Source organism: Podarcis cretensis (genome assembly GCF_951804945.1).
Source record: "Podarcis cretensis genome assembly, chromosome: 11".
Lineage (NCBI taxonomy): Eukaryota > Metazoa > Chordata > Lepidosauria > Squamata > Lacertidae > Podarcis > Podarcis cretensis.
In genome coordinates this window covers 22,493,174-22,508,025 of record NC_137180.1, presented here as the reverse complement: position 1 = coordinate 22,508,025, position 14,852 = coordinate 22,493,174, and the positions used below count along the sequence as shown (strand labels likewise).

Here is a 14,852-nt window from a genome sequence, read left to right as displayed (position 1 = left end):
AGTTCCACTCTCCTAAAGGCCTTTCTTGCGTGTGCATAAATGTACTTGCCACAGAACATTCCTTGAACATTCAGTGGAAGAGGCTTTTAAACCATCTCTCCACAGGTTGATTTTTCCCAGCAAAGCTTTTCAACTTCCAACTCTGAGGGGACAGGCAGGATAAATAAATAAAGAACAACTGTTTATCATTTTTGCTGCCATCACTTTTTATGTATTTAAAAAAAACACCAATTGCCAAAAACATTACTGCTGTGCACTACAGTATTTGAATTTTAAACAGACATTATTGCATTTTGGTAATTTAGTTACAAAAATGTCTGTATTCTGGTAGGAAAGTATAATGTATGCCATTTGACTAGTTGTGTTCCAAATTATATTCCACTGCCAAATTGAATTCCCATCCAATATCAGCCAGCAATTATCCTTTTATCTGCCATTTTAAAATGTCAGCCTAACTATTCATAGACTGACAATTAATTGTTCTCTCAGGAGGTGCTCTTTTCCTCTCCATGTGTGGCTCTGCTACCCAGCAAGGATTTAAAGAGTTTTCAGTTTAATGCGCAGCAAAGGGTTCCCACAGCTGAGACTCCATATAACTTCATTATGTATGCAAATATATATTATTCGATTTATATCCTGCCCTTCCTCCTGAAGGAGCCCAAGTAATGGTAAAATGTTTAGAAAGAGCTACAACCAAGAACAGTTTTAAAACACTCTTTAAAACTATGAAAAAACATTCGCAACCAGTGATCTTGGGGCTACCAGGAACAGTGTCCTCCAGCCATCAAATGCCTGAGTAAACAATGATGTTTTAATTCCCTCTCCCAAAATAAAGTCAATAATGACACCTCACTAGGGAAGGCATTCCACAAACAGGGAACCACCACTGAAAAGGCACTGCTACCAGAAGTCACTGCCAACTGGGCAGTTACCAATAGCACCACCACCAATAAGGTTTCATCTCTTGATCATAGGGTCATAGATGGTTGATATTGCAGAAGGCACTCTTTGAGGTACTTAGGTTTCAAGCCACTTAGGACAGGCATAGGCAAACTCGGCCCTCCAGATGTTTTGGGACTACAGTTCCCATCATCCCTGACCACTGATCCTGCTAGCTAGGGATGATGGGACTAGTAGTCCCAAAACATCTGGAGGGCCGAGTTGGCCTATACCTGATATGCTAGTACTAACACATTCAGTTTGGCCTGGTAGCTCTCTGCCAGCCAGTGTGTCATTTTCAGGACTGGCGACACATGGTTCCACTGTGCTGCCCCAGTTATGAGCCTAACAACCGCATTCTGCACTAACTTGTCTCCATACGCTAAATAGAAGACATGTGCAATGGAAAAGTGCTTGCCTTTACCAAAAGAATAAAATGCAGTTCTTCCCTCAGCTGGCTCTGGTGGCCAAGAAGCAGCTTCACAAAGGGTAGGGAAATGACAAAAGAAGGCTAAATTAATTTCAGAGCTGCATGAATGATAGAACTGATTTTTTTAAAAAAATTAAATATTCATAACCCACAGAGTAAATTGCACGTTTAGAAGAAAAGGCATTCCAGTCACTCTCGAACTGTTCATTGTGACTGTTGGTGGTCTATCTAGGATTTACTGGTTCAGGGGTGCTCCAGAAGTTGGGCATTTATAGGTTTTATGTTTCTCTTCTCCCAATTAAACATACAGATGTCTGAACTATTTACTGCAGAGCAAAGCCAAGCCTAAAGGCTTGCATCTGGAAACAAGGAGTTAAACTAGCATGCAGCTTCTGCTGGGGCCATGACCAGGGTTTCGCCGTGTGTGTGTGCGTAGAAGCGTTCTGCGTGCTTCGCGCATGAGCAGAAGCATTCTGTGTGCTTTGCACATGCGCAGAAGCGCTCTATTTCACTCTGCGCTTGCACAGAAGCACCGCTCTAGTTGTGGTCTTTTCGAGGTGCAAATGGCACCCCGGAATGGATCATGTCCACTGTACTTTCCTCCCTAAAAAAGCTCAACAACTTTGACTTGAACCTTGAACTCCCCCAAAAAGGGGTAGATCACTGCCAGTTTTTTATTCTATAAGTAGATCACAGTGTCTTGGGAGTTGGACACCCCTGCCATAGTACAAGAAGAGATTATGTGTGTTATGTGTGTTAACATCAAGAACAACTGGGCATTAGAGCACTGCGTGAAGAATGTACATTGACTGTCCATTCTCTCTATATTTATGGAGCCAAGATAAAACCTTGGTTCATCCCAGCACCTAATCCAATCATAAGTGAATGGCATGCAAAATGTTGGCCTTGCCTTTACTGCCTTTAAGGTTCTTGCCTTGGACAAATCTGAACATCTGAGCTAACCTCCAGATTATAATCAGGGAACCATTCCAATACCCAAGAAGATATGGACTGCATGCTAGAGGATTATGCCTTTCAAACTTGCAAAAGCAAATATTCTACTCATATGTTTGACAACAGTGGCATTTCACATAAGCAAAATGCCCATTTAAAACCGTCAGCATATGTGGAAACGCTATTAAAATACTAAGGGTGAGATACAAAGATGTACGTGGTGTACTGGTGGCAAGAGATGGACACTACACGTCCTGGCCCAATAACTACTGTATTGGCCCGAATATAAGCCGCACCCGAATATAAGCTGCGCCTTTAAAATTGGAGTGGAGGAAAGAAAAAACACCCGAATATAAGCCACTCCATTCCTCACTGCTCCTGGCTACATATGGGGGGGGGGGGCGGAGCCGTTTTGCATTTCTGCCTACCCCTTCCTCACCCTGTCCCTTCCCAACCTTGGGGGAGAGGACGGGGGACTACGCACAGGGCGGGCTCCGCTTTGCTGCGCTCCTGGCGCTGTTTGCCCCGCGCTCCTGGCTGCATACCTGTCAGGGGTTCAGGAGCAGAGGCACAGGGAAGAGAGGAGATGGAGAGCGAAGGGGAAGAATCCAAGGGGAGCGTAGGAGAAGAGGACAGTGGACCGAGGGATTCCATGAGCCTCTCCAGCGAATCGGAAGATTCACAGAAGGGGGCGCCAGTGGCCAGGGGTAGGGGGTTCCCAAGGGGAATGCCCCAGGAGCAAGGGGGCAGCAGGGACTCCCAGAGCAGTAGTTGGAAATCAGGACCAGCTTCCCCACCAGAGCAGAGTGGGGGGGAAGAGTCCCAAGGATCGGGGCCAGTGCATTCCCCACCAGGGAGAGAAGATAAGGCAGGGCTGACCACACCTCCATCAGAGAGTCAGACAACGGAGGGGAGGTCAGATCCGGCCAGTATCCCGGAAGAGGGAAGCAGTGACAGAAGTAGTGTAACGGTCAGGAGGAAGGTCACTGGGTTGGCGCGAGAGGCAAGTTCAAATGTACAGGAGCGCGGGACAGCAGAGAATGAGTATTGGGAACCGGGTCCTAAAGCCCGCCGGAGGGAGGGGGAGGAGCTAAGCGACTCAGCGTCGGAAGAGTCCAGAAAGGGCAATGCCCCAGCGGGCAGGAGGACCCAGAGGAGGAGAGAGCAGCGTAAAAGGTGGAGCAGGGCTAGGATCTTAAACTGGTGTCATAGGGGAGGAGACTCAGACGGTACTTCGCCGGTCTAGGGTTTAAGACGTAGAGCTGCGCGCTGCGGCTTTGAAATGGAAACTGAACCTCAATAAAGACTTTTGTACATAACGACAGCCTAGCGTTGGTCCTCTGTGAGCTGGGACCTAGAGGCAGCTCTGACAATACCATAAAGTTGTGAATACTGTATAAGCCACACTTTAACTTTTCACAGTCGGAATTTGGGAGGAAAGTGAGGCTTATATTCAGGCTAATACGATAATCCACAAAACCCAACAACTATGTGTTGACAGCTTAACCACATACACACAAATAAAAATTCCCTTACATAATACCATCTATCAATTTCCAAACATTTTAAAAACATGTATCTTAAAACTAGCTCTACATAGCACCTCAGGTGGCACAATCGTTCAGTGCATCTGGCTGTTAACCAGAAGGTTGGTGGTTCAAGCCCACCCAGAGATGTCTGTGGGCCAGATTCCTGCATTTGTGGGGGTTGCACTAGATGACCCTTGGGTCTCTCGTCCAACTCTTTGATTCTATGATCTATGAAAATCAGACAAGCTGTAAATAGAACTGTGGATTTTATTCATTGGGGCATGTAAAAACATGACATTTCCCTCCCCTCCCCTCCCCACCATAAACATGTCACAGAAATACACATAGTGGAATTGTCTTGAGAGTCCCATGGACTGCAAGAAGATCAAACCTATCCATTCTTAGGGAAATCAGCCCTGAGTGCTCACTGGAAGGACAGATCGTGAAGCTGAGGCTCCAATACTTTGGCCACCTCATGAGAAGAGAAGACTCCCTGGAAAAGACCCTGATGTTGGGAAAGATGGAGGGCACAAGAAGAAGGGGACAACAGAGGATGAGATGGTTAGACAGTGTTCTCGAAGCTACCAGCATGAGTTTGACTAAACTGCAGGAGGCAGTGGAAGACAGAAGTGCCTGGCATGCTCTGGTCCATGGGGTCACGAAGAGTCGGACACAACTAAACAAGAACTGGGGGAGCATTTATAGGAATTTTGTTTTGCTTCTGTCCTGTGCCTCTTCCCACTAGGGGGAAAACAATGCATGTGAACAAATGAAATAACATGTATACTATCCACCTTGTATGGGTGTAGCAAGGACTTTTGTTGGGGGGGGGCAAGACTTTTGTTGGAGGGCAGAACCGATGTGATTGGTCAGTTAAATATTTATATTGTTTTACTTGATCTCAGGGGGAACATCTGCCCCCCCCTGCCATGCTCATGCTACCTTGGCTAGCAGTGCTACCTGCAGCTGTGCACACTCTGTATGAAAGTCATTATTCACAAGTGTCATATACAGGTACCCTCTAAAAAAACCCCTTCTGCTTCTATTTCTTCCAAAGTGCCATCCATTTAGATAAGATCATCAACACAACCAAATCAGGGGTCAACATAACCATTATCAAGTCTTTCACTCCTTTCAGCTCCGCCCAAGCATTGTGAGATGTTCTGGACCAGCTACCAGAAACCCACTGACTTCCAGATGTCATTGCACTACCAATCTCATCACCCTTGATCACTGGCTATGCTTGCTGATGCCAATGGGAGCTGGAGTCCAAGGAATCCATAGGTTCACAGGTACTTCACCCCCATCCCTGATCATGCAGTCTCAAGCCCTTTAGCAAGGGGGTCAGTTATTGGACAACTGGGAACAGGAAATATAGACTCCGCCTTCTCCCCGGCTGGCAGCAGGGTGTGAAACGCTACTGCTGCCACAATGCCAAGCTAAAGCATATTCCTGAGCTGAGCACAAGGGCCTTCACATTTGTGTGTAACATTGAAATTGAAAAGCTGCCTTCTCCTTTCAACCTGCTCCCTCAACATTGCTGCAAATGAACCTAATACTACCAGCTCAGCTTAATTTGAACTACAGCTCAGCATGCACAGTCGTAATGAAGGAGAAAGTGCCTTGGGGCATGAACAGAATGCCTGGAGTGCCCAAGACTATGCAGCTATAATCAGCACTTATGCATTCAGGAGTTTCCAGGGCAAAGAACGTAACTGCCTGACACCACAATAACAAAAAAAGAGGAGAGGAATAACTTGCTGGGTAGAAGTTTCTTTCGAAAGATTTAACCACTGATTTCCATAGGAAGGCTTCCAGAGTCACAGCGACCACCTTGCCAGAAAAGCCGGCACGCCACAGGCAAACTAGTAGGCTTCTTCCTGACCACAGTAGGATTAGCGATAGCTCAGCAACGGAAGAACCAGACTGAAATGTCAAATAGTAGATTTATTGCTCAGATAAGTCCTGGCGTCCAGCCCACTTCGGCTACGCAGCTCTGCTGGACTTCAAAGGCCACATTCCAAAGGCTCTGAGCAAAAAAATGCAGAGTTTACGCAGCAGCAAGAGAAAGCTGCAAAAGCTTCTTCAGAGCTTTCTTCAGTGTGCTAAAATAAAGTCCACTCAGGATATTAGCAGCTAGAAGCAGTTTATTTACAGCAGACTATCCATTATCGTCCACAGCGAACAGCATCGTGAAAAACATGTCCTCTCTCCTCAAAAGCGAAAGTAGAGAAAAAGAACAAAGACTGGAGACACTCGGAAATGACGCAGGGTCTCCCTCCTCCCAACAGTGGGCAGTGCGTACACTCTGAGCTGTTTAACCCTGTAAGCTCAGGTTCTCCTCACACCCCCTCTCGCGCTGCACCACTGTGGGGGGAGTAAGTACAGAACTTACCCCCAACTCCAAACCACCACAAAACTCCCAATGACGCTGGAAGCTTAAAGGTTTGGTGAATCCATCGGCCAAGTTACTGTGACTGGCACAATACTTCAGCCGAATCAAACCTGACTGAACACTCTGACACACATTTTGGAAACGTATGTCCAGATGCTTGGTTCTGGCCTTAAATTGCGCAGATTCAGCCAATTTCAAACAAGGTTGATTGTCTTCCCAAACCGTGATGGGCAAGCTACAATCCCCATAGATCTCTTGCACCAAGCATCTATAGAACTCTAGTTCCCGGCACAAATCTGACAATGCACTGAATTCAGCCTCAGTAGAAGACAGCGCAATGAGACTTTGCTTCTGGGACTTCCACCCAACTAGTGACTTCCCAAACTTTACCACCAACCCAGACACAGACTTGCAGTCCTGCGAATTTGCCCAGTCACTGTCCGCATAGCATGTGAGCTTCGCCTCACCTTCAGCTGGCAGCTTAAGACAGAAGTCTTTGGTATGCTGCAGGTAGCGCAGTACCCGCTTGATACCGTGCCAAGCACTCACACTGGGCTTTGACGCTTCCCTACTTAGCAGATTGGTAGCAAAGGCAATGTCTGGTCTGCTCCATTGGGACAGATACAACAGACTACCTAGAGCTGACTGAAAGAGCTCAGCATTTTCAAACTCGACACTTTCTGCTTGCTGGCTATCTTTCATGAAGTTCGTCTCCATGGGTGTCCGAACTCCTGCACAATCAGACATTCTGAACTTCTCAAGCAACTGTTCAATCTTGCCTTTCTGACTGAGCAAGAAGCTACCATCCTCAGTTCTCGCTATCTGCACGCCTAGGTAGATCTTTACTGCACCCAGGTTCTTGAGCTGAAACCGCTTCCCAAGCTCTTTGGCAAACTTCTGCACCTGTTTGTCTGCCTTTCCAATATGCATGATGTCATCAACAAAAAATAACACCAGTTCCTGTGAGTCTCCTGATCCTCTAAGGAACAAGCAACTGTCAGCAAGACTCTTCCTGAAACCTAGCTTCTCCAAAGCTTCATTCAGGCACAAGTTCCAATTCCTGGCCGACTGTTTCAGGCCGTAAATTGACTTGTGAAGTTTCCACACAGTACCTCGCTCATTGCCCTCAAACCCTGGAGGAGGAAGCATGTACAAATCCTCCTGGAGGTCTGAGTTCAAGTAAGCAACGTCCACATCAAAATGATGCACCAGCAACCCTCTTTGTGCAGCTATGGCCAAAAGCAAATGTAGAGATTCACTCCTACAGGTGGGAGCATACGTTTCCGTATAATGCAACCCCCTGCGCTGAGTGAATCCTCTCGCCACTAATCTGGCCTTATACTGCAGTTCTCCTGTCGCTGTAGGCTTAAGACGGTAAACCCAGCGGCTACCCACGGCTTTTTCACCCATCGGCAACTTCGTGAGGGAGAACACACCTAAAGACTCCATTGAGTTCATCTCCTTCTGCATCGCCTCATGCCATTTCCTGGCTTCTTCCTGAGGCAGTTTCTGAACATCTTCAAAACTCTCGGGTTCACACTGTGCCATTCCGACCCACACGCTAGTGATAGCAAACCTTTCGGGAGGTTTCCCCTTGGTCGTCCGAGCTGAACGGCGCAGCACCACTTCAGGAATCTCCTCTGACCCACTGGGGCAAGCCAGAATGTCCTTGGCATCAGAGAGCTCCCCCTCTTACTTACTGCGCCTTCTGGACTTCTCAGCCGAACCTGTGGGGGAAGATGGAGCACTGCGTTGCTCAATCTTCACAGACTTGGGAGAAGTTCTCCCCCTGCCTGCACTGGGTCTGAACTCTGAGCCTCGGCTGCAGGTTCAACCTCTTCCTCACCTTCATCGGCAGAGTCAAACAGACTCTCTGACAGGATGTCAGGGTTCCCATGTATCCTAGCCCAACCACTCTGCTCACAGAATTCAGCACTGTTGCTGAGCAGAATCCTGGACTGATCCCCTGACGGATAAGCAAACCTCCACCCCTTGGTCCCTGGCTCATACCCACAGAAAATCATCTTTTGGGACCTGGGTTCACCTTTCTTGCGTTTGGCCTTTGGTATGAGGACCCAAGCCTCACAACCAAAAACACGGAAGTAGTGCACTTTCGGTTGCTTTCCGTGCAACAAGAAGTACGGGGTGTCACCTACCACTGAATTGAACGACCTGTTCAGAACAAAGTTGGCCGTTCGCCAAGCCTCCCCCCCAAAACGCTGTGGGAGCCCGGCATCAAACAAAAGAGCTGCGGACATCTCCCCTAGAGTCCTGTTCCGTCTTTCCGCAATCCCATTCTGTTGGGGAGAGTGCGGAGAGGACAATCTGTGTTGAATCCCCTTTTTGCGGAAGAAACTTTGCAGTGCAGACCCGGTGAACTCCCCACCGCGATCGCTCTGAAAGCTCTGCACCCGTGTGGAAAACTGCAGCTCCACAGCCGCAATCCAGTCTTTGATTAGCGGTGCAGCCTCACTTTTGTGTTGGATCGTGAAGGTCCAAGAGTTCCGAGTATGGTCATCAATCAGAACCAGCGCATATTTGGCTCCGCCCATACTGGTCACAGACATGTGACCTGACAAATCTGCATGAATTAATTGAAAAGCCCTAGTGGTCACCCTCTCAGACCTTGGGTATGTGCACGTTTTTACCTTTGCAGACTTGCACGCTCTGCAATCTAGAAACTTAGCACAAGGTTTCATTTTGCACCCTTGCGTACACTCTGGGATCTTCTTCACTGACCCCCAGGACACGTGAGCCATGCGTCGGTGCCATAAGTGAGCACACGCATCATGAACTGGAACGTTGGCACTCTGTGCTTGAGCTACCTCTGTGTCACCTGTACCTGCAAAAGAAGCATTTATCACAAACAACCTGTCTTTACATTCAACACTGACTAGGTGCTGTCCATTCTTAGAAATAGAACACTTATTGTTCTCAAAACACACTTTGTAGTTTTCAGCAAGAAGGGCGCTGACAGACAGCAATGCGCAAGACAGTCCTGGAACAACAAAAGCCTGGATCGAATCCTGTAAGAAAGAACAAAACAGTGAGCCAGTCTGCGTGAGTGGGTGTTTAGTCCCATCTGCTAAACACACAGTCTTTCCAGAAGTTACAGAGGTGCAGTTCTCCAGGAATCCTGCAGATGGCACTAAGTGATGCGAAGCTCCACTGTCTATAACAAAAGTCAGCACAGCATCCTGTTGACAACTCTTGACTGCAGCCATAGAGGCTGCCAAATGTTTACATTCAGTGTCTCTGCCAGCTGCCTTCGGCTTGCCTTTCCCACGCTTTGAAGAAGAGCTCTTTATCTGGTTGCTACGGGAGACGGCCTTCGGCTATTCCTGTGCCTCGACTGGACAGTCTCTCACCAGATGGGAGGGGGAGCCACAGCGATAACAGCGGCGACGCGTAGCAACAGATCTCACAGCTCCCTCTTCAGCCATTCCTTTGTTCCCAGCACCCCCACCTTTGGGTGCACAGCCTGGGCCTGCACGCTCCCCAGCACTCTGGTTGTAGGCCTCAACATCACATGGCCCCTCGGAGACAAAGCAGCTACTCCCAGCTGTAACTTCAGGAACATGGCCAGCAGCCCTCTGGGCTCTCGGCTTCCTCCCTGCTCTCGGCTTTCTTAAGGCCCTGGTCTCTTGCTGAGCTTGCACACAGACTCCTCAGCAACTGCCATGCAGCCTGAGCCGACTCAACGCCCTCCACGTGGGGCAACAGCGAAGGGGTCACGCTTGCTTTCAACATGCAGAGCTCCCGTTGCATTCTCTGCTCCCTCTCCTCCAGCAAAGCAGCCTCATCTTCAGAAGCAAGTGGCATGGGTGGGGCCGGCTCCTTCTGGGCTATGCTCCAGAGCCCTGTGGCCAAAAACCACCCCCTTACTCTTCTTGACCAGACCTCCCAATTTTGCTGATTTAATCTGTCATCAAAGGGGACGTTGAAACTCTCCTGGAGTTCTGCCATCTCCTCCCCCGGTCCCCCCTTGGGGCTGTGGAGTACTCACGCGTACTAAACCGGCTCCGAGGATAGGCTTCTGGTGTCCCTTTGCAGCACACAGCTTGCAGCCAGCCTCCCTGCTTTCTCCCAGGCAAAGCCTCAAAGCAGGCCTTCTTCTTCCGGCAGCAAAAACAGCAGCGTCTCACCTTTTACAGCCTTTGTAAGCACACAGCATTTCAAACAGGCTCTCCACCGGACATCAAAGCAGCTTCCTCTAATTGCAATTACCGTCCATAACCTGTCAAATAGTAGATTTATTGCTCAGATAAGTCCTGGCGTCCAGCCCACTTCGGCTATGCAGCTCTGCTGGACTTCAAAGGCCACATTCCAAAGGCTCTGAGCAAAAAAATGCAGAGTTTACGCAGCAGCAAGAGAAAGCTGCAAAAGCTTCTTCAGAGCTTTCTTCAGTGTGCTAAAATAAAGTCCACTCAGGATATTAGCAGCTAGAAGCAGTTTATTTACAGCAGACTATCCATTATCGTCCACAGCGAACAGCATCGTGAAAAACATGTCCTCTCTCCTCAAAAGCGAAAGTAGAGAAAAAGAACAAAGACTGGAGACACTCGGAAATGACGCAGGGTCTCCCTCCTCCCAACAGTGGGCAGTGCGTACACCCTGAGCTGTTTAACCCTGTAAGCTCAGGTTCTCCTCACATGAAATACCCATCAACATATGGGAAAATAATATCTGGGATACAGCATCTCACCAGATAAAGGGGGAAAATTAAGGGCATAATGAATAGAGACACCTTCCAAGAAACGTGGATCCCTCTCTTGAACTATGTTAATGACCAAAAACAAGACCTTCTTATACCAACTGCTCAATATTCTCAGTGGAAGGGTTACGCCAAGTAATATGTTTGAATACTGAATGTGTAAAGTGTATGCCATGCCCCACCTAAGCATCTCTAAAATCCTGATCCGCCGCCCCCCCATTGCCATATAATTCTTATTATTCAAAAAGTGAACTACAGTGGTACCTCGGGTTAAGTACTTAATTCGTTCCGGAGGTCTGTTCTTAAGCTGAAACTGTTCTTAACCTGAGGTACCACTTTAGCTAATGGGGCCTTCCGCTGTCGCCACACGATTTCTGTTCTCATCCTGAAGCAAAGTTATTAACCCGAGGTACTATTTCTGGGTTAGCAGAGTCTGTAACCTGAAGCGTATGTAACCTGAAGTGTATGTAACCGAGGTACCACTGTGCTATTCATGTGGAGAAAACCTAAAAGGCCATTAACTTGGTCTAAATAAATTTCCAAATTGTCCCTCTTAAAAATCAAATTGCTCCCCTGTGGGGAATGTGCTTCATGCTGGGAACCACGGGTCTAGAGACAATGGATAAAACAAACACAATTAGCTGTACTGCTGGCTAAGTGTGTGATGGCTATTGTATCTGTTTAAAAACCAATAAAATATTTGTGTGGTTGGCCAGCACGCTACCCTGGGTGTGATGCTGATCCACCCTGCTGAACCCCCTGCCCAAGAAGCGTCCGTCTGTCTGTCTGTCCGGGGGCACCTCCCCTGCACCTCCGTCGTGCATGAAGCGCAACTCGCATCTGAGAAACTTGCTCAGAAGTTGAGCTGCCACTTTTTCGGCGGGTGTGCGCGAGCGCGCGCGCGCAGAGAGAGCAACCGGCTGCCCCAGCGGCTGCGGTTACCTGCTGATAAAGCCGTCGCCGTCGCCGTCGCAGGTCTGGAAGAGGCGCCTCATCCTCTCCTCCTCGCCCGTGCTGGAAGTGTCGCTGCTGCTACTCGCGGTGCTGCTCAGGCTCACCTCCACCACCACGGCCGGGGCGGCCGCTGCCGCCATCATGCGCTCTTCTCCAGGGGAGCAGGAGGAGGAGGCGGAGGAGGCGGTGGCAACGTCCGCACAAGTCCGCTCCCTCGGAATTCTCCGTCTGTGGTTCCCTCAGCCACAAGCCCGTGTGCGCGCGCGCGCGCAGATCCGTCCCTGCCCTGCAGCCGTACAAAGCGGCGCGAGGGCCACACAATGCAAACAAGGGGGTGGGGAATCCCAGGCAAGCGCTTCTCCTCGCCTCGCGCACGAATTCAGCGCGCGCCGCCTCGCGCGCCAATCAGCGGCATCCTGGCGATCCGGAGCGCCTTTGCAAGGAGGAGCAGCAGCGGCCCGCCCGCCCGCCCGCCCGCCTCAGGCACCTTCTTCTAGCGAAGGGGTCGCGCGCCTCTCGAGGGAGACGCGGGAGAAAAAGGGGCCGGAGCTTCTTCTCCGGCGTTTTGCAGAGCACCACTTGGGCTGCTGACCAGCTAGTGGCATAGAAGGAAAAAAACCGCAACTCGCGACTCAGCCCCGACGAGTTTCCCAGATTTGGCTTTGAGCAAGTTCTCTTGGTCCCCCCCCCCCAAAAAAAAATCCTAGCCTTCCTCTGAGTTCAACGCAGCATTCATTCATTCGAAGCACAAACTCTCAAAGCGAATCACAACCAAAGTGGCATCAGAAATAGAAGTCATTCTTTACCTTCCCCACATTTATTTATTTGATTTATAATACAGTACCGCCCTTCATCATAAAATCTCAGGGGGGTTCACAGAATAAAATACAGGATAAAAACAAGTAAATAAGTAAAAACAAAACAGCAAAAGAATAACTCCCCCCTTCCCACATTACCCCTAACTCCTTCCTTGACGTGCAAGGTACCCCTTGCCAGGTAAGATTGGCTAGGGCAGTGGTTTTCAACCAGTGCTGTGGCACCCTGGGGTATGCAAATATGCATGGGGTGTGTGTGCCAAACTGGATCTTTGACCTGGGTGAAATAAAACCTAGTTTCACCCCCTAGCCTCCTCCCCCCCAGCCACCACTCCTCTTCTGGCCATGGGAGTGGAACTGGCTAGGGCTGGAGCCAGGTTTTTCCCCTCCTACCCCTGCAGCCAGGGACCTGGCTTATTAGACTACAGTACAGTATAGTGTAAACATAACTTTTACATGCACTGGGAAATAAATAAAAAAATGTGTGATTACTTGCTTTATTGCGGTTGTGTGGAACCAAACTTGCAATATCTCCAAGGTATGCCTGTATACCTACATCTTAGGACAGGGGTCACCAACCTAAGGCCCATGGGCCAGAAGCAGTCCACAGAGGTTGTTTGACCAGCCCACAAGCCGCCCCAGAACCGAGTTGTCCACTCGCGCACTGCGCTAAACCAGCACAGCATGGTGCAGGGACTCACTTCCATGGTGCCGGAAATCGCGTCTGCGCATGCACAGACGCCGGAAATGGTTGGTGCGATCCAGCCCACGAAGGGATCTCCGTGGGGCCAATCCGGCCCAGGCAAGATAAATCTTGCTGACCCCTGTCTTAGGAGAACACGTCATGCATCTGTACTGTAATCCATGAATGCTTTTGTCATTAAAAATGTTAGTCTGTAAGGTATTGCAGGACATGTTTTTGTAGCAAACTTTGTATTTCTCATTCAGGTCATATATTGGATGGAGAATATTTCTCTAAAATGTCAAATAGATATGACAACATGTTTGACTATCAGGTGGTTTAATTAGGTATTAGCAGTTGGCAAGCTGGACATCTGACTGGGACTGACTGTTGTCAAGGGAGCACAGCCTGGGTCACTGCTCTCTCCCTGCTGACGCTGTGTTATAGCCCAGTGGAGGAATGTAGAAGCAGCAGCGAAGACGCACAGCATCAAAAGCAGAGTCCCCTCACTTGGGGCCTCCAGCAACCTGGCACTGGGCCTGGGTTTTGTTTACATTAATAAACATTTTCCTCAAGTACAAAAGTTTCCTCAGATCTCTTATTTGCTTCTTCTGCCAAGACACTTTGCCTGATTCAGTTCTGTTTAGCGAAATGTGCTAAACTGACCCAAAATAGTCACATTGATATTTCACAGGTCTAATCTCACTCAGTGTAAATCAGCCAAAGCCCCATAAATATCTTTTGTATTCCGAAGTGGTGTCCACTCACTCATCTCCAGCCAGCCAGAACCTGGTACATTTTATTTTCCTCAGGTCAGACAAATTATTTATTTCCTGCCCTTCACCTTAAGCTCCCAAGGCAGATTACAACATTAAAACACGTTTAATCAACCTACAATCATAAAAATAATGTCCTCTCCTGAGCCATCACCAACCCAAGTCTCTGAGGGCAGAGGAACTAGCAAGAGCCTCCCCTGAGTCAATTTTGTAAGAGACAAAAGGCCCATAAATTTCGACATACTCCAATGCTTTAGAAATGAAAAACAAGTGACTTGCTAACATCTTTGGTTTCTCTTTGATAGCACCATATTTTCAATTATACCCCATAATTTGCCATGAACTAGAATTCTACAATCTGCTATAAAATTAGGTAAAAGAGCAATTCAGATTATGGGATCCACCTTATTGTGTGGCTGTTACCACACAAATAAATGCATCAAACTATTTAAAAATGATCCACAGATGGTATTTAACTCCTAGTAAATGTTGAATTTGCAATGTCCCAAGCACAGCGGAATGATGAGGAGTACGTGCCACATACTCTATATTACTTTATTTACACTTCAAAGCTGGTAGATTACAGAAAAACATCTTGCCTCTGCCGGAGCAGAGAAAGCATCCTCTCTCCTCTAAAGCACGGAGAGAACACTGTGAGAACAGT

At 48.4% G+C, this 14,852-nt stretch overlaps 1 protein-coding gene across 2 annotated transcripts in view; it reads right to left on the bottom strand.

Moving 5' to 3' along the window:
* The window catches only part of MCC (MCC regulator of WNT signaling pathway), a 215,355-nt gene extending 203,200 nt beyond the window's left edge, over nucleotides 1-12,155 (bottom strand). For both annotated transcript variants that reach the window (XR_013843519.1, XM_079995390.1), the window contains exon 1: nucleotides 11,904-12,155. Coding sequence is in view for 1 of the 2 variants with exons in the window: in XM_079995390.1 (XP_079851516.1) it covers nucleotides 11,904-12,058 (155 nt within the window). In the remaining variant the exon portion in view is untranslated. The remainder of the gene's footprint in view (nucleotides 1-11,903) is intronic.
* Nucleotides 12,156-14,852: the final 2,697 nt, after the last annotated feature.